General features: G+C 37.9%; 1 protein-coding gene across 2 annotated transcripts in view; it reads right to left on the bottom strand.

The window, feature by feature from the left end:
* The window catches only part of trappc9 (trafficking protein particle complex subunit 9), a 341,471-nt gene that overhangs the window by 287,371 nt on the left and 31,039 nt on the right, over positions 1 to 23,061 (bottom strand). For both annotated transcript variants that reach the window (XM_041809216.1, XM_041809217.1), the window contains 2 exons: positions 7,685 to 7,811; positions 5,380 to 5,525 (listed from right to left, as the gene is read on the bottom strand). In XM_041809216.1, coding sequence (XP_041665150.1) covers positions 5,380 to 5,525; positions 7,685 to 7,811 — 273 coding nt within the window. The remainder of the gene's footprint in view (positions 1 to 5,379; positions 5,526 to 7,684; positions 7,812 to 23,061) is intronic.

Here is a 23,061-nt window from a genome sequence, read left to right as displayed (position 1 = left end):
CTGCTTCAAAGTCTTCATTTCTATCGTCCCTGTGTGCTGGGACAAACCTTCAAGGAGTTAAGAGAGAATTTTTACTTGATTAGCTGGCAGCTAGCTCTCTGGAGAAAGATGGGCTGGGATGGAAAAGCATGTTTGAATTAATCTCCAAAGCTTCATAATACCAGACTGCACCAGAGGAGTATCTGACTTCCAACATCTAAATCCAGATCAAAGAAAAGAGCAGCCTGGGGGTTCAGACGCTTGCCGTTTATTAAAAATCACTTGTGGTTCACTCCCTGTCTCCATCTCTAGTATGAATGGGTTTGTGCATTGTGATTGGCTGTATACTTAACATAATTGAATGATATCAGCTATGTATTTGAATTTGGCATTTTAAACCGAGAATACACTGAGGGACTTCATGCCAATTTTAAACCAATTTTTGAGTCCGACGGACTGTTGTCAAATGGGTCTAATTTTCAGCTCATTATGCCACGAAAAGTAGCAACCAACTGAATGGATGAATTTCTGACATGTTAAAACTTTGCCTTCAATTACTGAGTATACAAACAAGAGCAACGCTGGAAGGGAATGTCTGCAGACGTCAAGCTGACAGGAAACATGTCTCGTGAATGATGTTGCTAATTAGCTTGTGTTTGGTGTTTGTCTGAGTGTGTTGCTTGTATCTGAGTCTTGCATATGATAAACTGAAATACACACAGATAGAGCGGTAACCTCCTTCTGTTTGAGTATTCAAAGGAAACTTAGGGTGCACCCACACTAGGCTCAGTTCATGCTGCTGAAGCATGTTTGTCCAAGGCAAGCCAGGCCTGAGCACTAATGCATCATCATGTTGTAATATGACAGATACAGTTTAAAAGTCGTGCACTCTCACAGACATTAACACTGGAGAAATACGCATTCCAGTGACAGTAAGTTTACTCACTTTGTCACTTGGATCAGATAAACTCTCTAGTGGGGCGTTTCTGTCACAAGGGGTGGCTCTGCTCAACTTGGATTGACTTGGCATGGCAGCCCAGCACGGCAGGGGATTTGCTTTACCATTACAACTGAGCAACCCATTTGAGGGCGTGTCTAGAGCTGATGACGCAGCGTACTGAGCCATCCTCGATTTCATCCACAGTCTGATCTCTACACTGTCTGATCTGATTGATTTGACATTGTTTTAAAGCAAAAATCACAGTTTAGACTGACAACACCATCCACCAATCTTTGCACATACTTTCTCTCTCTTTCTCTTTCTGTGATCAATAAACAAACAATAAATTACACTTATCATCAAAAAGAGAAAATTGTCCTGCATAGAGGTTAAAGAAAAGTCTTCTGATGATTGATTTATGGGTCTCTAGATAGCAGAAAATGAACACAATCATATTTTTGGGTAATAAGAATGGCATGCTTTACTTGTGCCAGCTAATAAATTTAAGACCAACTCTATCATGGGCTAAATTTTTTGGACATCTCCAGAATTTTATTTTTAAAATGTCTAGAATTAATTTGTCTACAAGAACGGGAAAGTGTTGAACGTTTTTTTATTAGTAGGTGCAGAAAAAGTTGTAGTCCTGATTTCTCATCAGCCGTGTGTAAATATTTGACTGCAGTATTACCACATACATCTTGAGTTTTTGAGTTTTTTCCAAACCGCACAGTCAATGCTGACAGCAGAGCACCACTTTTAAGGAACAGTAGTCAGTCCAAACGGGGGCAGGGCTAAAACATACAGTCTCTCCCCTTGGGCTAAAAATGTTTAATCAGAGGGCTGGATATCACAATCAGAGGGGGGGAAATCCCCCGAAAATTGCACCCTGCGAACTGCTTTGACATCAGCTGGGCATGCTTGAAGGGGGGGCTGGCTGGGTTTGGCCCTGCTCTCTCGATGCAGACCGTTGCGACCAAACTGGTGAAGCAAATCAGCACAACTTTCTTTGGCTCGGTACGGCAAAAAGTCACACTGGAAAAGCCCCAAGACCCTCTACATTACAAACTGCAGTACTGCACATGCATAAGCAATCAGATTGTGCCATAGCCTCTTCCATCCACCATTAGAAAACATTTGGCACATCATAAAATAAAAAACTGACAGAGAGACCCAGGACTGTTATGCAGCTAGAATCTTCCATCAGACAAGAATGGGAAAACATTCCTATCTCAAAACTCCAGCAACTGTTCTCCTCAATTCCCAGACTATTGTTACAAGAAAGGATGCAACAAAATGGTAAACCTGACCCAGTTATTTTTCTCTAGAATGTGAACCTGACACAGTAAGTATATTCACCTATTATTTCCCCTCTTAATTTTGCTCTCAGATGCACAAGAGTGATGTATTTAACTTTAAAACACCCCGAGATCTCCCATCATATTCTTCCAAAAACATGTGGGAGACACTGGTCTTACTTTGTACCCTCGGCCCTAGATGTACTTGTCAGATGTAATCAGGCCTTTACTAGAAATTTTAAGCTTCTTATTTGAATTGTTGTTTCAGTAACATTTCAAAAAAAATAAGAGGAAACACCACTAACAAGGCTTGAGCATGTGAAGACATGATGACCTAAAGTTGTTGCATAAAAACTTATTTAAATAGCATGACTAAGTGTCAAGTAATAGCCAGTAGCATGGCCAGTAGTAAAGACTGTAAAGAGGGACAATTTAATAACAATGCAGTAAATCAAACAATATCAGTTGAATGGACTGATGCCCAGCTTTCCTCAGTTTTGTGTTTATCTGGGGAAAAACAGCCTGTTATAGCAACTACACATGCATTCAGAATAGAAATCCCACCCATCACAAAAGGTATAGGGCCAGCAATTGACCTTGACAGGCTTCAAGGTGATGAGATAAAGGGGCTTTAATGTCCCTGACTCAGCACTGGCAACATGTTGATTCAGTCAATGTTTACGAGTGGTACCAACACAATCTCACACTCACTTTCACCGTCACTCCAAATCAAAGCACAGCTAAATCTGACTTTGAGTGATGGCTCAGCACCTGGGATAGCGTAAAACACTTTAATGGATCCTCTGCAGACACGATGGAAACAAGCTGTTGTTTTTCATAGATCAGAGTTCCTATTCTCTGGCACAGCAGTTCACTCCAGCATAGCCTTGGGCCTGCTGCTGCTGTTTACATACCAAATGATATAATGCATTGTGTGGATCTCAAGCAGTTTTGGCGTTTATGGGTGGAGTTATCGATTCAAAATTTGGCCAGTTAAGATGATGGTGCTTGTTTTCAAGGACACCATGATAAGGCTTCAGGCAGGAAGGGTATCAGACTTGAGTTGATACAACTCCCAGTTTAAAAAAGCTATTATTTTATTGCTTTCAGAGCAAAAGACTTGTCTGCCTGTGGACAAGGTAGTCACAGAATATCAATACACTGAAAAATAATGTAGGAAACAAGAAAAGAAGACATTACCTTAATTTTGCACCAATAATCAAAGAATGTAAAGTTCACCGAGTCAAGGAGTGTATACATTATAGAATTTAGTTTTGGTTTTGATATTTTATGAGGATTTCAAAACCTGATATCTTCATACCAAGAAGAAGACTGAGGGAAAAGACTTAGGTTTAGCATTTCTAACTGTTGCTCCTGCCTCTCAATTTCAAATGCCCCCTGCTCCTTAAAACAGGGGTAGTGGTTAAATCTTCTTCTATTAAATGGGACAACCTTGTATTACAGTGGGTCATCAGTTGTTGACAGCTTTACATAAACATGCACAACAGCAATACCAGACATTTCTACTAGGAGCTATTTGTTTTAAAATGCTTGCTCAAAATCAAGGATCATAATGCATTGAAACAAATTTTACATAAAAGACTGTCATAAATGTAAAATCCTTTTCACTAAAAGACTAATGATATTTGTATGCTTCTTAAGCAGTCATTTTGCCTATGAATTGCAAGGCATTAACACTTAGTTTGGAGCTTGCTTCTAGGAAACCCCAGTTTGAAGGATCATGTAGCCCAATCCATTCACCCAATCCTTACATTCCAACATTGGGATTCTGCACTCCTAGACCTGAGCATGGAAAACATAGGGATAAGGCTAAGCCGTAGGGGCAACAGATGTATTGGGATGAAGCCATTCTTTATTGATCCCTAAGGAGAAATTCAGTTTCTTACTTGATAACTGAAATGTCTGTGTCTGTGGTTAAACTGATGTAACTGATGTCAAACAGAGCAGGCAGGAACACGCTGAAGATCGGCAAACTGAGAGATGTAATCATGTTATTGTTACAGTGGAGTAATGGTCACATTACATCCAGGGGAGCACATTTAACAGTTTGGCTTTAAAGAAGGCTAGAGTCCTGTAAACAAGAGCATGTGCCATACTATGGCAATTATATGACCAGATTCCCTTGTTTACAAATTAGCTCACCATAATTACCAGGAGTTCTGTCGTGACTTTTATAACATCTTCACATATCCAGTACAGCATCTACCAGAAACAGACCCATATTTTCAAGGCATATATTGTCATTTTTTTTACACAGCACCATCTTCATGACGGTTATCAAAGCAATACTGTGGCTATTTTTTAATACGCCAGTTTTACTGCATTACCACCCTTTCCTATAGTAGAGATGCACTGATTGTTAGACTCAGGGCTGATACCCAGACTGATGTGTAAAGTAAAAACTCAACCGATTGGCCAGTACAAATGCTTATGTTTTTTCATAGCTTCTTTTGGTCTAGCCTTCCCACAATGCTGATATTTTCTCTCATGTCTGACCATGAAAAAAAAAAAACCTAACAGTAAATCTCATCTTTAAATCAGCTATCAGGTGTGCTAACAGCCCTAACTAATATGACACAAAAAATCAACATCTGTTACTCACATTGGTTCATGCCGACATTCTTTGCAGGTGTACTGATGTTTGTCAAAAAAGCCCATATGGACCAATACCGATGTTAAACTAATGCATCTGTGCTCCCCCAGCTGAAAGTATAATACGCCATTAACTTGTGCAATGCTAATGTTAAAGCTAAAAAAGACATAGGCTTTAAGCTTCAATAATAGTTAACAAGAAATGATTCCCTGATGCTTTCCAACTTGACAATCACAAGCTTTTAAATTTGTTAAGTCCTCAGCTCCAGAAAAAAGAGAATCGCATGGGTATCTTATGTGTGTAAGGTAAGTATATCAGATCTGGATCACCTTAAAATAGCCTCTTTCTAATGAAGTCAAAGAACTTTAGATTTAGGCTGACAGTCATCTTCTAATCCCCCTGTCATTTCACATTCATCTGTTGAAGTGTGGGTGTCAGGACCCAATTTTAATCAGCAAACTAAATGATTAATGTTTATGTGAGAATGTGCAGCAGGCTACGATAAGCAAATTATGCATACATGGACTCAAAAGAAAAGATGGTGGGCTTACCAATCTTCTTACAGCGCTCCTCTCCTCTGTTGTGCATGATGATTGGGGAGTAGATAAAGGGGCTGGCAGTGGACATATTCTGTCCCAGCATGCCTTTCACTTTGTGAGGACGCAGACTGACGGGCAGATTGAGGAGCTTGACTGATCTAGATTTGGCATCACAGAAAGAGAAATGAGGGTGACATTAGTAAGGCTCATTTCCCATGTGTTTTTAAGGAACATTTAACAGCAAAAACGATCATTTAAAATTAGGATAAAAGTCTGAAACAATCAAAAGGCTGAAGGCAGAAAAGAACTCCAAAGAAAGTTTGAACTTCTTAATTGGAAATGCCTGGATTCTGTTGATTTGCCTCCAGCTCTGCAGCATGTCTTTTCTCTACAGTAGCTTAGTCACTGCAGTGAAAGCCTATATTTACCTAATTATTTTTACATTCAAAAGCAATGAAAAGTAAGAGAGTATATACCGGAACAAGTAGAGGGGAACACTTTCCAAAAATGAAAAGAAAACTCAAAATATTCTAATGGCTGTGAATTAATGTAGAAAAACAGATAGCTGTCATCTCATGGGTCTTATTTGTCTTGCCTTGAGGCAGGTCTTTCCTACTTTGGGAGGGACTATTCTGTTTGATCAATTATCTAAATAATATAAATGCAAGAGGTTGCAACCCTGACTTTTCAAACAACTTTTTGTGTAATCGAATAACTTGTGATTTTCTTACCAAATCACTCCACAGCATTATACCAAACTGGAAAATATCAGTGAAACTCAGTGTTAAGTCTCAAAACACTTTGCTGGATTTGCTTGAAATTCTGCACAAATGTTTACCCTCTCAAGGATGAACGTGATGGATTTTTGGAGGCCTCACATCAAAGCTGAAGGTCATCTGGCCTCATGTTCAATCCTTGCTTGCAGTATCATTCTTGTGAACGATATCTCAACAACAATTTGCAGGATTTTCTTCAAAATGCACAATGTCGCCCCTGGCTTTAGAATAAATTGAATACATTTATTTAGGTCATACCTCAAAGGTCAAGGTCATGAGGCTCATGTGCATCCCTTACTTGTGAATGTTATTCACTCTAAAAAGCCAGATTCAGAGTTGGTGCAGGTCTTGATTTGGAGCCGGTTTACAATTGGTTCAATCTAAGTGCCGTCAGAGTACTAGTTTGCTTTTCCACAGGCTAGACATGACTGGAGAGGTACGTCATTACACACTATAAACATCAGTGTGCCATTTTCCCAGCAACATCAGCACTACTTAACTGCCTCCATCTTTAATTGTTCATCATCTGAGGCCCTGCTGCTTTTTTCTACCTTCATGTTTGTTTTGCATTGCTGTCTTGTCGTCTTCTTCGTTTACAAATGCCGCTGTTCCTGGTTATTTGTACATTTCAATCGCTCCAACTACACACTTAAGCACAAAGCTCCCAAAGTAAGCATGTAGGCCCAGCATAAACTGACTCTATTTCCTCGACCAGCAAGGAGTTGGTTTAACGCTGGAACCAGTATATCAAGCCCAAAGCCAGTTCAAAGTCAATGGAAAAACTAAAAACTGGGGCTAGATTAAGCACTGGCTCCAAACTGGCTTGGTGTAAGGGGTATCTCGACTTAAATACTCTTCCTGCAGACATCCGTAGCGCTCCATCTCTGGACATTTAAAAAAAAAACGTCTCAAGCACCACCTGTTCACTACAGCCTACAGTCCTCACTAAACCACCCCTTACACTCATCCTACCCCCCACATAATTTGTCCATGTCTATGTGTTCCTGTAAAGCGTCCTTGGGTTTCTTGAAAGGCGCTATATAAATTCAAGACATTATTAAGGGTGAATAGATTAGATTTTGGATGTCTAGGTCAAAGGTCAAGGTTGGTAGGCCTCTTGGTCAGCCCTTACTTAAAACATTTCTATGAATCACATGACCATAGAAAAACTCTAGGACCTTCTTCCCATGACTCTACTTCCACTGTCTGGCCATAAGACTCCTCACAGAGGCATATAGCCACCAAATGGTAGTTTTATTTTTTGTCTCCTTTACAAACTGCCATGAGCTGTGCTTTCAACATGTCTCAATCAATTTCACTGACCGTACACAGCCCTAATGCATTGGGTTAGTCGTTTCTGACAGTAAAGGAATTTCAGAGGAAGGAGCTTTTAGCACAAAGCATTTCTGAGTATTGAATGTGTAATGAATATTCTTATTGTATAGTCAAACAAAATTTAGTATTTGAATGACATTTTCCCAAACTGAAATTTGAGTGATAAGATGCAGGAATTTTATAATCATTCACAATCCCGTCCTTACCGAACGATGGGGAGCTTTGTGAAGGGCACAGGAGGGAGCTTCAGTCCATCAGGTAGGGTGATGACCTCCATTCCACCTGGACACTTGGAGGTATAATTCTCCAGACTCTGGGTCACTTCTTTCTTTTCTATAAAGGCAGAATATAATAGCAAAAAATGAGTGCATGGAGAGTCGATAGGGTACATGCAGAAAAAGAAACTTGAAAATCAGGTAGAAATATTACAAATTTCTTCATCCCTACACCTGAATAATCCACTGTTCACTGTGGGCATTTCATCTCAGTGTGAGATATAAATTAACTTAGCATTAATGACCTGTGAGGTTTCTCTCTCAGCAATAACGGTATAGGCCTTCAAGTTCAATTTGAAGTTTTATTGTACTATCAATCCCTTTTGAGGGAACATCGTTGCTCACCCAGCCTTACAGTTTTCTTTGGCTCTGCAAGTTTTCAGAGTGTACATCAAATAGAAACCACATTTACTTGTACAGATCTATATCCCTTTATGGAGGGACATCTTATCATTTTAAACATTTTATATCAATGTTTAGTTTATGTATTTCTCTCTTTCTGTAAATGTAATAAAAATGTTTACAGCTGTTCTATAAAAAAAAACTGAAATACAGACATATCAGCTTTAATTTAGAGAAGGATTGGTGCAGCCATTACTCTTCTGTCTGGCCATTTATAGGGAAACACACAGTATGAGAAGCTGAAATATTAAGCAAAGTTAGGCTCACTTATTGAACATAGATCAGTGTTTTTCACAAGGGACTCAGCAGAGGGCATGAATAATGATCAACTAATGATTTTATTTTTGCAGTTACATGTTTTTGTCTTTTATGATGTTATTAATCCTTGCATACCAGGATCTATATGTTCTTCTATGCTGATCTCGCAATTTTTGAAAATAACACAAAACCACTCAAACCAATCAGCATGAGTCACATAGTATATCAAAAAGTTGTTGTACCACTGAAACCCTGTTAACCTACCTTCTCTTTTAAATGGAATAATTTCAAAAGACTAAAGATTTTAAACAGGTGAAAATTCTAAAATAAGTATATCTACTGTGATTTTTGATGAAGGGAGCACTCAAGTAACTTCCTGCCATTTAATCAGGTGCAGGGGACCAACATTTCAACACTGCGTCTTCATCAGAGTCAAAATCTAAATACCCTCCTCTTTAAAGAGTGTCTACCCTGATTGGTTGCTTAGAGTGGGAAGTCAGCAAGCAGTGAATAAATAATGTGACAGCGCTCATTGCTAGTCCTCTAATCATATCAGAAATGCATGAACATATCTACAACAAAAATACACATAATACACAATAGCTCAAACAAACAAAAATTGAAAATTTGAAGTATTTTATTTTTTTACCCAGAAAGCCTCTGTGTTTTTGTCACTGTTATGCAATGCAGGCAGAGGTGGAAAGTTACTATTTATATTTACCCAAGTTACTGTAATTGAATAGTTTTTTTGTGTCCTTGTACTTTTTTGTGTACTTTTCAAAATCACTACTTTTACTTTTATCCAAGTACATTTTGAGGTAAGTACTGTACTTCACTACATTTTAAAAAGCATTGAGTACTGAGTAAAAAACTTAACACTTAAAGCCAAGACGAGGAGGTTTTAGCCCCCCCCTCCAACAAGAAAATGGCCAGAAGTTTGACTTTCAAAGCACATGATGGTCAGTAGAGAGTACTGATGTGTCGGTAGTGAACGAGCCAGCTAGTGAGTGAGTGAGTGAGTGAGTAAATGAGCTGGTAAGATCTTGAGTGTGATAGATAGGAGCTGGCACACAGTTAAGACTTTTAACCAATCATATGCGATAACAGAAAAGCTCGAGGGGAAGGGGATGCTGTTGCTCGGTGCTCCATGACCATTCAGTCTCCACTCACAGAGAGAAAGAGAAAATGTAGCTATGTAAATTTCTGTAACCAGAAACAATAAATTCCTTATAAATAAAGACATGTGCTAGGTTGTCTAACATGGTTGTTTTTTTTTTACAAAACATTATGTAAAATTGAGTCATTTATGAGTTTTATGGTTTATTTTTTGCCCCCATGATCAATTTAGAATTTGATTTATTTGGGAAATGTTTTTCTATACATTTTATTATTAATATTAGTTATATTTTAGTGGAAATCCCAGAAGATTACTCACACTGAGTTTTATGTTTAATTTAAAAACATAATAACTTACAGCTTTCAGTATATTAAAAAGCTGTAGCACTGGCACTTGATTATCTAAAAAAATAGTTTTATATCAAGCGTTATGTTAAATTTGTGCTATTCTGAGAACCAAAGGATTTAGTCCAACATTTTTTTGCAAAAATACATGCAGTTATATGTATATATTTTTCTACCCATGGGTCAAAAATTTGTCTGATATATTAAAAGCCAAAGTGGTACAGAATGAAGAGCCACCTGGAAGCTGAAATAGCCGGCTCTTCTTGCTGAACTGAACAAAATGATCTGGATCACTGAAAATAGATGGAATTCCCATCACTAGTAGCAAGAGAATGATTAACATGATTAACCCCCTGAAGTATCAAAAATATCTACTCAGTACTTTAAGTAAATTTTGAATGACTTACTTTTACTTTTACTGGAGTAGATTTATAGATCACTACTTTTACTTATACTTAAGTATATTGTATCCAAATGAACTTCACTTTTACTTGAGTACAATAGTCTAGTATTTTTTCCACCTCTGAATGCAGGCTTAGGCTAGCTCTTACACTGCAAGATAGTGACACAAATACAGAGGCTTTCTGGGTATAAAATAAAAAAATTTAAATGTTTAAAAAAAATTAAAAAAAATTTAGATAGTGCATACATTGAAAAAGCAACATAAGAAATTAAATGTTAGCACACAAACTTTCCAAGTAGAGGATCCCCAAACATAGTTATGGTAATATTTACATAACTATTCAGTTTATTTACCTTTTGAATCTCAGATCAAGTTTTACGTCATTCGGACTGAATTAGGCAGTCATTAGGCTTCAAAAACGCCTTTTCAGAAACCAAGAGTGACATTACTGAGTTTATGTCTGTTTTAAACAATCTATCGTGAAAATACACAAAAGTGCAGCTTATTAAAGTGGCCTTTATTTTTGCCATTTCACAAGCACTGCTTTAAGAAATGGTAAAAACACTAAGAAAACTGCCCAGTTTTCACTCTAAGAAAACTGGTACAAAGAAAAGTATGACCTTGTAAATACTGACTTGTTGTGACCAGTAGATTAAAAAAGTATGAAAAATGGATGTAAGGACTTTGTTTTGAGTGCAGGAACAGAGAGGGGAAAGGAGAAATAATGAAGGGACTTAAGTGAAACTGAGATGAATAGAGGGAGGAAAGATGGAAAAGGAGGATGTGTGGTGGTAGAAAGAACCCAAGACAAATGGATGATGGCTGAGATGTCCTCCTGGCTCAAAGCTTTCATGACTGATGACACATCTGTCAATTTTTCCCCTGTTTGCCATGTCTGAGTGTTCACAGCAGCCGTCTCTTTAGGGGCCACTCCAGGACAGACAACTGAGCGGTGTTTGTGTGATGAAAGATGTCAGGCCTGTGGAAATACTGAGTTTGTTCCAGAGTTTTGTTGATGTATAAAGTAGGTTTTTCCAGTCATGACATTTTTCACTACCAATTAATCTAAATCTTTAAAGTATATAATAAAACCTCAGCACCTTAAAAACTCAAGTGCTTAACATGCAAAGAGTCCACAAATACTGTACCAGGTGCTTAACACCTACAGCAGGAAAACATTCAATAAGTATTCAAAAATAAATACACCTTCAGGGTGGTTAGATAATAAATGCAAGAGGTTGAAAAAGGAGAGGAACTATTTTTGATTCAAATCTATCTCTACCAAAGTCCTTGCTCAGACAAAAACAGAAAAGCACACTGGTGAGAGCAGCACAAGGAACAAGATGTCTGGATAAGCTAAGAAAGCTTTTTACATCGACATATGGGAGAAAAAATGTGCTGCCTTTTTACAGTTCCCCAAACAAAGGGATGTTAAACCAAAGTCGACTATCAAGAAGAAAAAAAAGCAGGATGAAAAGCAGCATGAGCAAGAGTTAAAGCAAGACTTTCAATATATGCACCTGCCTTTCTCTTACAACTTCGTTGAAGTCCTTCTCCCTGGCTTCGACAGGATTTATGCTGAACTTCAGAGCTCTTGGCTAAACCGAAAATTTATTTCTGACTAAAAAATTAGGAAATGGAAGTGCCACTCTAATCAGTTTGACAGTAACGAGTGGGCTCAAATACTCTGACAGCTTCTGTTGTGCTTTGCCATTTTACTGCTCCCAATTTGTCAGGATAAATTTGATATAATTCAAAAGGCAGCAGGTGTCATTTAGAGACAGTTTGCAAGCTTAAGCTGCATGAAATGAAAAGTAATAGAATATGAGATGAGTGTGTGTGAAGGACAATCTGTGAAGAGTAAAAATTGTATTGATTCATTTTTGGACGATGCACCAAAACCAAACTTTGAAGTGTTTACTGATGAGTAAAATGTTCTGTTTTCAAACATCACCAAGTTATTTCACTCTCACTGGAGCAAAAGAGAAGCATTATAGCTCAAGTTTTACCATAGAGAAAGCAATTAACCATCTGGATTTAGTTAGGTTTACAGTTTTGATGCCCTGAGCTTTCAAATTGGTCGTGGCCGATTTCCATTTCATCCCATTTCTGCCAACTTAAAGACTCCATCACACATGGAGTCCCTACCTGCTTGTGTTTACCAAACACTAGCTGCATTGGGATGTTTTTAACTTCTGTTTGAAGTCATTCCAATTTAACTGTAGTGCACTGTTGTCTGTATCTTAAAAGGTCCAATGTTCAGTTGTGGTATGAGGAAATGCATTCTTCTTCTCCATTTACAATTTCAGCATAAGCCTGATCATCAATGTTTCCTTGCATGTGTTTAAATCTGTGTAGATCGTGTTGCTTCTAATTATCCAATAACTTTGCTAAGCATGATTGGCCAGATTCCATGGCTGTCATCAGACGCATCCATCTTGCAAAGCTTCAATCTGAAACAATTGTGCCAGATCTGACAACAGACCGGACCAATCAGCGTCATTTGAGAAGAACAAGGGGGTAGTTACCAGCGGGGTTTAGTTTGTAGAGGAAGCCAGTAGCGATGGCTGCCGCCAGTGTAGCATTTAGCTCAAATGTAGGTGTTGTATAGGAGCAGTTTAATCAGAACTGGGCCACAACAGCCACACTGAAAGCTCCTCTAAGAAGATGTTTTGCACGTCCCCCAACCTCTGCATGAATTGTTTTCATTAATAAGCCCCAACATTCAAAAACTACCACAGTGCCTGCCTGCCATGCTCAAGCTGCTACCGGAGCAGTGCATGCCTACTATCATAGTTTGTCTTATTGCTATGATTGTCCCATTATGAATGTGACAGACAGAACATTCACCCAACCACCTTCTGAGAATTTTTTAAAAAGTCCTACCCTTCCCAGACACTTTGTATGGTAGGTTCCCAAATGACTGTTCCACATGTCCTATGCAATGGATATATGACACAGTCTAACTTGTGTGTCAGGTTAATCAGCCGGTAAACTAAGCATATTGTCTTTGTCAAACATGAAGTGTTCCACAAACTTCTGCAAATTTCCATTGAAACTCAAAGAGTATGTATTACTGCTGGATGGTAAACCAGTATCATTATGCCAGAGATTTACTTGCTTTTTCACCCTACTCAAGTGTTCAGCTACATAATGAGCTGTCTTGTAAATATACGTGTATGTGACATGTAATACTAAAGGACACCTCTAGAGGTCAGACCAGAGCCATATACAACTACCTGATGTGTGGGATATAAACTACAAACATTGTAACAGATAATTAATAATATTAATTGTTAATTCTAAGCTCCTTATGTTTTTACATCCTCACAGCAGTGGATAGCTGTGTTGAACAGCATAGCTGTAGTCCTCCTTAAAGAGTAGTCCCTTATCAGCCACAACATCTCTTATTCCATGCTGCTCTTTAATGCAAGAATTCTATTATAAATTAAGTTTTGGGACAATTATCCATTGTCATTAGAGGGGCCGAGTGTTACAGTAATGCGCAATTAGGCTTTTGTGCCCTGGGAAGACAAATTTATTTCAGTGGAAAATGTTTCAAGAGAATAATTAAATCTCACAAGAGTCCTTGATCACTGACTTGAGATGGGCTCAGGTGACAGTAAGGAGACAAGAGATCTACCACAGACCTCATGTTGTGATCCTTGGTTTTATCTTATGTGAGTTTTCTTGATATTGCTGATTGGTATGTCTTGTATTTGTCTGGCACTGCTGCAATTTCAAACATTTGGGTATTGTTTTTTAACAAAAGACAGTTTAAATGGGAAAATGAATGGTCATGTTGAGGATACAAGCAAGTATATTATTGACCTTCTTATAAGAAAGACAATTTACTCATGATCTCAGGTAACAGCACTATAATCTCTACAGTCCTAGAGAGTCACAGCAACAACTCTGATTGGTGGAGTGCAAATTTCGGATGTGGTTTGCTATAAGCGAAGTTAACATTCAAGAATAAAGTGGGTGGCAGACATTAAGCTCTGTCATAATGACGAATGCTACCACATTCATCACAGGGTACCAAATAAGCCGTTAAAAGTTTTAATTCAGTTGTAGTTGATGACTTAAGGTCAAGGACAGTCACAATGCATATTTGAGCACAAAATCTAGAATTCAAACTGGACTGACTGGACTCTAATTAAAAGCACTACAAAATCCCCATGTATGCAAGTTTTCATTTGAAAAAAGATGGTCTGTGGGTTTATTATTTACTCTTCAATAGTAGGGATGGCCACAGCCAACCAACCACAGCTGCCCTCCATTGAAAGTAAAATTTGATCAGTGCAAGCACAACACCGGAAAAAATGGCTTTGATCGGACAAGTTTGATTTTATGTTTGATCTTATAATTCTAATCAATAAATGAAAGTGTAGGAGAATTAACTGTAGACCTATGCTGTGGCATGGGGTAGCCTCTTTGGACAAGCCTGCCTTTCTGGACTGTTTGGACAAAATCAACATTTGACCTAACTTTTAATTCAAAAATAGTACTGAAATTTGTCATGTAAAATGTCATATTCAAAAAAATCTGTAAAAGAATAACAGCAATATGTCTATTTAGACAAATTGTAGAGCCCTTGCTTTTACACATAACTTCACGCAAAGTAGCTCTTTGAAATGGCCTGTTAAAAAAAAGCAGTGACTTTGAATGGCTAATCCATGACCTGTAGTGCAATCCAACAAAAAGTAAAAGGGCTGTATGATTTGGAAAAATAATCTCATTGCAATTTTCTTTCCCCAATAATGCAATTACAATTTGACATGCAATTCTTCCTAAAGTTCCTCATCTTATGTATATTCCAACAAACACAATCAATAAATCCTTCTTTATTACAACAAACACAATATAAGATTGAAAAAAGCTGTGAAAAATATCTAATTGTAATGATTTAACTCATTTTGCAAAGTGGATATAAATGTTTGATGGGAGTGATCATTTTTATGTCATTCTCATATCTAATAAGAAAAAAGAACAAAAATTTAAATAGGATTTTTTGAATGATTCCATATTTAATGCATAACATCTCTGCTTCAAAAAAGTTTTAAACTGGTATTTTGACATAAATTTCAGGTTAAAGAAATATAACACCCTCTGCAATTTGAACACTGCAACAGGCCATATTGCAATTTAATCTAATTTTTTTATTAATTGCCCAGCCCTATAAAGTAACAGAACAATAAACCATCTCTACACTGATGTGATAAACAAGAGGCTATGAACATGAAGCAGACATATAAATCCAGCTTTATGGTAGGTCGCTTGTCTCTAAGGACAAAAATGGAAAACGAGAAGCCAATGTCAGAATAAGTAATTGAGTTGTACTAGAAAGTCAAATCAGGTGAAAGTAACAGATATTTTAACAGGTTTCGGTCTTTTTCCTGAAACTACACCAAAATCTTCCCCATTCATCTTTTAAAGATCTTTTTAATTCAGTGGAGCAGAAAAAAGTCGTAGTACAGAAAGAAGTCCCCTGAGGTTTTGAGTTCTCTGTGCCTGGAGATCTCTTATTCCAACAGAAAACCTTAAAAGTCTTTGTTTTATTTGAGTTTTGTTTATCCTGTATTTATACAGGTAATCTCACGAGGCATAAGGCCTTATTCTCAAGAGAGACAATAAGAAACAGAGCAGACAATGGAAACATCCTCAAAGAGGGATTTATCAAACTATATTGCCAAATGAAAACTGCTGACAGACCACAAACAGACATATCAACAGTTTTTTGAATAATTTAGATTTTTATAGCCTGTAATTCAAGCAAAGTGCCAGCAACTAAAAAAAATACTTCAAGTGGAACACAAATCATCGATACAATAAAAAAATACACTTAAAACTTAGTGTGAGGGGCATAAAATGCACTGTTCAAAACTGAGCAGCATCACACAGCTCAATTTTGGTGAGCTATTAAACTGCTTTATACTTTGTTACTACATGTTGACTTTTTCTTGACCTAGAGATTCTGCTACATCCTCAAGGTATCACGTGTTCCCGCAAGACTGAGAGGTCAGAAAGTGTAATGTCAGGGGTGTAATGTCAGGGGTTATAAGGTGGGCAAAAGAAAGTTGTTACCACAGCTGAGTGAGTACTTACAAGACAAATGTTGAAACAGTCTTTGCAGATGACATCACCCAGCAGCAGTCTGCAGGACTGAGTATTTTTGATATTGATCACCTCCACATTAGGTAAACAATTTAAATTGTGAAAAAACTAAATGTTTTGTAGAGTGTAGGAATCATGTTCAATGTATGTAGGAATCTTCTGATGATAATTGTAGCACACAAGTACATTTAGAGCTGTTAAGTACAAACTTTCCTCCTTTCTCATTCATTCAACAGTTCATGCCTCCTGACCCCCAACCAACATTCTGGGTCTCGTGATTGTAAACAACCTATCATTATCATTTCAAAACTAATCAAGGGTGGATTTATGCTTTGAGTTACTGTAAGTATATAAATGATGCTAATTCATTTAACACGTAATTTTTAGTATGCTAATAATGGCAATAATATAAAACTGCAATAGGTCAGTGGGGGTGACCAGAAATCAGAGGATTTTCAGCCTGCTTAGCCCTGACTTGTGACCTGCTAGTCTTTATAATTGTTCTGATTCTGATACCAGTATCTGAAATATATCAGATACTGCTTAAAATGCAGGTATTGGTATTGGCGAGTACACGTATTTATGCACTGATCTGATACCATTTTGTTTATCTTTATATTTAGCTTCATTTAGCAAAGCTGTATGTTAGCGTTATAAACCGGAAATCAATTCCTCTTCACTGCTGGAAAAGCATTGCACACACAGACTACCATTTTTTTTCGCGCTGCATTTCTAGCAAGCCCGAAACAAGGGTGACTTTTCTGGGACTTTAAAGATTAAATCCACAGTAGTAAAGCTGATATTAAATGTCTTTTACCCATTTTTATCCATTAATTATAATCAATTATTCACTGCCGCTTGTGCGAAATGCTAACCGCTATATAGTTTTCCCTGAATACTCTTGAGGGGTTGTCAACAAATGGCAGGCTGTTCCATCATGCTTTGTCAAACTGTGCATGCTTAAACACAAAGATCATTATGGAGATGGCCTGAATGGCCCGTGCCATTACAATTCTATTTGTTGAGCCATGTTCTGAGTTCACTGTTGGGCTGAAATAATGTGCCAGTTTTTCACAGCACAATCGGTTCAGAGTTTACACAAGTATCAGGTCAGTACTTAGTAGCAGCTGATGTCCAATGCTCTGGTATCAGAATCAGTAACGGTAAGGAAGAAATGGTACATCACTACTTGTCCTCACAGATATTTCAGACTCATACATTAGAACTGTTTCACATCATGCCAAACAACTTGCACTGAAAATGAAGCCAAAGCCAAAGTGCAAAACCTGTAGTTCCTCAAGTGTCCACTTCAGGCTGGCTGCATCGCTGCTGACTGAAAAGCTATGTCTTTATTAGCAAATACTGTATGGGAGATGAACTTTCTGATATCCCATTCATTTTAGTTTTAAGAAGGATAGCAGTCTATCTTTATTCATTTTTTTTATTTGGATCCCTATCAGTCAAACTAAAAAACTGAAAAAAACTCCACAATAACACAATATGAGTAGACCAGAGCTGCCCAGCTACGCACATCGCTGTTTACCTCTCCTTTTAAATTGAGGACTCTGTTCAATAAAAACGTCACCTCATAAGGCATGTTTACTAAACAGAAAACCACTGTTTTGTTTTCATTATATATTTCTCATAATGATAAAGAAATGCACTCAAAAGTTCACTCCCACGTTCACACTGACATTTAATAATTAGTAATCAGACATTACAGTGTCACCTTTAGCGGGGCAGCAACGTCATGTATGATGAAATGAGGGGCATGAGTGTATCACCTCTTTGTCTATTTCTAAGTTGACAGACAGATTTTTTGAGTCAATGTTTCTGACATGGCAAACGCGTCTTTGTTTCTAAATACAGCCACAGGAACCAAAGGCGGTGTCACTCAAATTCCAGCCAATACGTTATATGGTCAATCTGCCATGCACTCAGCAACACAAACATTAATGGACAACCACAAACACAGAAGCTAACATGTCTATATGCCCATCATCAGAGGAGAAAAAGCCTTGACATACAGGAGGATAATCACAGACCTTTATCTCCTGTCTGATATTACCTCTCGGCCTGCTCACATCCATGTATATGCTCCTGCTGTCTCACTCTTTTGTGGGCTAGGGCAGTGAAGTAAATTAAAACAGCATTTAATTAAGGCCTCCCTAATATAATACGGTAATGGTGGGACACTTAAATGATAAAAGCTCAGTTAGTGAGCCCCTTATTAAAAAGGCTGATCTGATATGAGACATATCACTTTGCAGGAACTATTGATTAATAAAGGAAATATATAAAACAAGATAAAACTCTTGAAAATCACAAATATTAATTGAGGCATGAGAAGAAGACCCTCAGGTGATATGCTGTAACTGATAATTCCCTCTGGAGTTAAGCAGAGTTCAGCTTAAGAGAGTGAAGCAAAGGTTAGCACTGTTGCCTCATAGCAAGGAGGTTCCTGGTCCTCAGATGGGACCTTCCTTGACTGTGATTGGTAAATGGACTTTACTAGACATCTGACTAATCAACCACTATTTACAGTGCAGCTCTCATTTACCCATTCACACCAATTCAATCCACATTCGCACACTGATGACAAAGGCTAGAGTGACCATCAGTATAAACTAATCCCATTCAATGGTATCCAAATACATTCACTGTGGGGATAAACTGGGGTTGAGTGTCTTGCCTTTGTGACTGTAGGACTGCAGGAGCTTGGAACCAAACCCCCACTTTCAAGTTAAGGGACAAACGTCTCAACCACAGTGGAGTCTGCATGTTCTCATGCATGCTTGGGTTCCTCTGAGTCCTTCGGCAGCCCTGTGACTGACTGGTGACCAGTCCAGGGTGTACCCAGCCTCTTACCCAATAACAGCTGGGATTGGCTCCAGATAAGTAGTGTAGATAACGGATGGATGGAAGGATAAAAAAAGACAATTTAACCATAAATCATGACATAAAATAGACGAGAATACAGAAAATTACAGGTTTGACACTCAAAATGTCTGGAGGAGTTTAGTTTGAGGGCCTATGAGAGGTGATTCTGTAATGTAGTGCAGTTTATAAGTTATTTTCTAATGAACACATAGCAGTGGGTGGGTTATTATGGTCACCTATTTAATCTCCACTGAAGAAAAGTTACATCAATTGCTTGTTTTGCTGTCAGTAACTGTACTCTAAAGGCAGGAAATGTTTTGGCTGTATTATTAAAAATGGATATTGCAATCTGTGCTATTCTGCAGTAAAGAGTAGTTTCAGGTGATATTTTGTTGATGCGGTTATTTTCAGATCCAGTAAAACAAAAAGCCTCAACAGATCAAAGCAGAAAAGGCCCTGCATGCACTAGGACGCTTCCTTTTTATAAGGGATAACTTTTGCTGAGTCTATGCCTAAAAGCCCATCTTTAAAAATCCTCTTAAAAAGAGACTTTAAGTAATGCTAATGACCTGGTTTCAGCTGGAAAATTCAAGGGCTATGTTTAAGGAGAGAGAGGCAGAGGCTTTAGCAATCCACGGCACAGAAACCCACATTCACTCCTTCCCTGATTCATCATGTCTCTACCATGTGATATCTTACTGGGAAATGAAAACGACATTAGACTCGACTTGCAGCAGTTAACTCACAGGAATAGCTAAAGGTGCAGGTAACTTGTCTGCCTAACTTTGCAACCAGTTTATCTATCTAGTAGGAGGTTGGTATTCTCCTAAGTCAAATTAGGCCATGCCCTACTGTCTTTTTGGTAAGCAGAGCCCAGTGTTTCTAGCTGCAGCCACTCTTTACTCAGTATATCCACACCAGCAACCCTCTGGCAGACTTCAACACCTTCAGTTATAAACCATCAAAAGTGCATTTTTAATTTTTCATAAGTGCAAAGTAAATTACAGCAAGAAAGACATTCTTAATAGACAAATCCTTCTGGTGATTTGTGGCCCTACGCCTGCTGTTCTTTGATAACTATACGACTGCACACTTTGTAAACTATAAAGATTATACACCGCTCCAAGATGCAAAAATGTTGTTTTGCTTTACCTTCACTGCACCAAAATCAAGTTACAAACCGTACAGTGCTCTGTGTGAACCATTACACACCTAGTATGCACTAACATCAAATTTATTCCAGACTGCATCCCCCCAAATCAAACTGAGTGTCAAAACATTCTTAAAGAGGGCTGTCTTCAATAGGGGAAACTGGACTTAAACAGACTGCTTAAATCCAGGACATATGGACTCGATGGAGACAGAGAGTCAAGAAAAATTCCTGAAAAGTTGGAAGTTGTCAGCTGAATCAAAGGCATTAAATGCAAAACTTCTTCCCATTCCCGTCCCTTTTGCATACTCTCTGCCACTCAGTGGCTTGAACTGCAGAGACTCCTCCCTCCTGCCACGTCATGTCCTTACCCTCTATAAACAACAGTCCAAAAATGTAATAAAGCTTACATAAATCTCTACTCATATTGGTGTGAACAGGATAATTATATCAAACCTTTTGCAACTAGTAAACAGCTTAAAAAAACTTTGGCCCTCTTCACATCCTTGGCATATGGATGTTAATTAAACATATGAACAACTCTAATTGGATGAAACTCATTAAACGAACCAGACAAACTGAGACTTAATAGGACGTGTTTTCTTTTGTTTTGGTTTTAAATTAATTAGAATCACTGCATTGCTGAAGAACGTTTGGTTATTGTTGGTATAATTGCCGCAAGCATCAAAACATTCACGTAACCACGGGCTGCTGGAAATCAAAACCTCAAAATGGCACACTCAATATAATCTCAAGCACGTGAGTTTATCACATAATTTCTAAAACTACAGTAATGTACTTAGAAATTTGATCATTTTGTTCCTTATCTATGATATAATCATAAAGCATGGTGAGGCCTCTAAGCCTGTGCTGAGGTTGTGTCGCAAGATATGGTCAGTATTTTATACGGCTCTAAATGGAAGTCATTTATGGACATTAAATGTTATGTTTTTCATATAGGCCATCAATTAAAGTAAAACCCCTTTTAGTATCCCTTATCCACCCCCTCAGACGTTTAAATCAATGCTGGTCAATATAATTTGGCTTTTTTGACCCAAAAAAACTATTCAATGTCAAAGGGAAAACAAATTTCTACAAAGTAATGCCAACTAAACCAAAATATGTAAGGTGAAATAAGTGACTGCATAAATATTCACCCCCTTGAAAGTGATTGTCAAAATTCAACAGAGGCCTTGTCAAGTAGTCTCACAATTAGTGAAATGGGGATCACCTGAGCGCAGTGACCCAAGTGGTTGTAATATAAAGACACCTGTGTCTGGAAGGTCCAGTCACTGGTTAACCAGTATTCCTCGCCACCATTACATCGTGAGCACAAAAGAACACTCCAAGCAACTCAGAGAAAACGTTATTAAAAATTATCAGTGAGCAAAACAGAAAACAAAAACAAAGGATCATTTCAGGTTTCTTCAACCACCAGAAAGTTAAGAGCCAGACGTGAGACATGCAATGTGCAAGAAAAACAAGGTAAAGTACTGCAGCAACACCAATCTTCATCTATACATGGCAAGACATCAGCCTAAATAGCAGTTAGCACCAACAGCTACGCTTGCCACTTTGGGCCAGTGTGTGCCATCACATCCAGCAAGTGTGACAAGTTGTATGTGTTATAATATAAATTACCAAAGTGAAACCTGAATAGTATTTTTGTGTTAAAAATAACAGCAGGAGAGACAATGGAGAGGGCCATTTCACGTTTAAGTAATACTTAGTGGGTGGATGTAATGGTTGACCTATGGTTCACTTCGGTTCTTTCAGGATTTGTATCTCTCAGGCCAACCATATTACCATTTTCAGCCATGGTCATGCATTTAAAATGAATCCTTGTCTGTATTTCCACAGGAAAAATCATGATGATGGTGCCTTCATCCAGCAGGAAATACGAATTTACACTACAATAATGAAAAATATGGAAATCTTCCACAGTCGGCATTTCTATAGTGGGTCTGAAATCCCTAGGCATCTATATCAAATTACAAGTAGGAGGAGTGAACAGAGCCGTTTTTGTCAAATGATGCAACAATTTCACTGGCCAATGCAACAACACACTTTAACAGTCTGAGAATCTCAGAGAGATTTGATTTTGGTTGAATTTTCAGCTACAAGAATCCTTAATTGGTGGCTAGAGGTAGTTAAAATGCTCTCCACATGCTGGAAAATTATGTGAATAAAGCAGGCCTTGTGACACCTAAAATCAAGTTTTCCTCCCCCGTTTATGTTTCTGATGCATCAGTTTAACATCTCTACAAAATAAAAAGGTCAGAGTCAAAGTCAGGAGATGACATTTATCTGCTGTGTAGTATGTAATTCTGGCATCTGGTACACCAAACTGCTGTTTCAAAGATTATTATTGGGCAGCGGAAGTCACCTGTTGGACAAACTTTGACTTTTTTCTATGATTAAACAAAAAGACAATGGTGGTATTTTAGGAGTCCTCCCACAAATTTCCAAGCATCCATCTGCACAGCATCTCATTCACACCATGCACTCAAATTATTCCTTTTTCATCAATTTTGTTTCAACAGCATGAAAACACCAATTGAAACAGAATGCAATGATTTTCAAATCTAACAAACCCACATTTATTCACAATAGAATATAAACAGAATGTCAGATGCT

This window comes from Cheilinus undulatus, linkage group 16, assembly GCF_018320785.1.
Source record: "Cheilinus undulatus linkage group 16, ASM1832078v1, whole genome shotgun sequence".
Lineage (NCBI taxonomy): Eukaryota > Metazoa > Chordata > Actinopteri > Labriformes > Labridae > Cheilinus > Cheilinus undulatus.
This window is presented reverse-complemented; position numbering and strand designations above follow the sequence as displayed.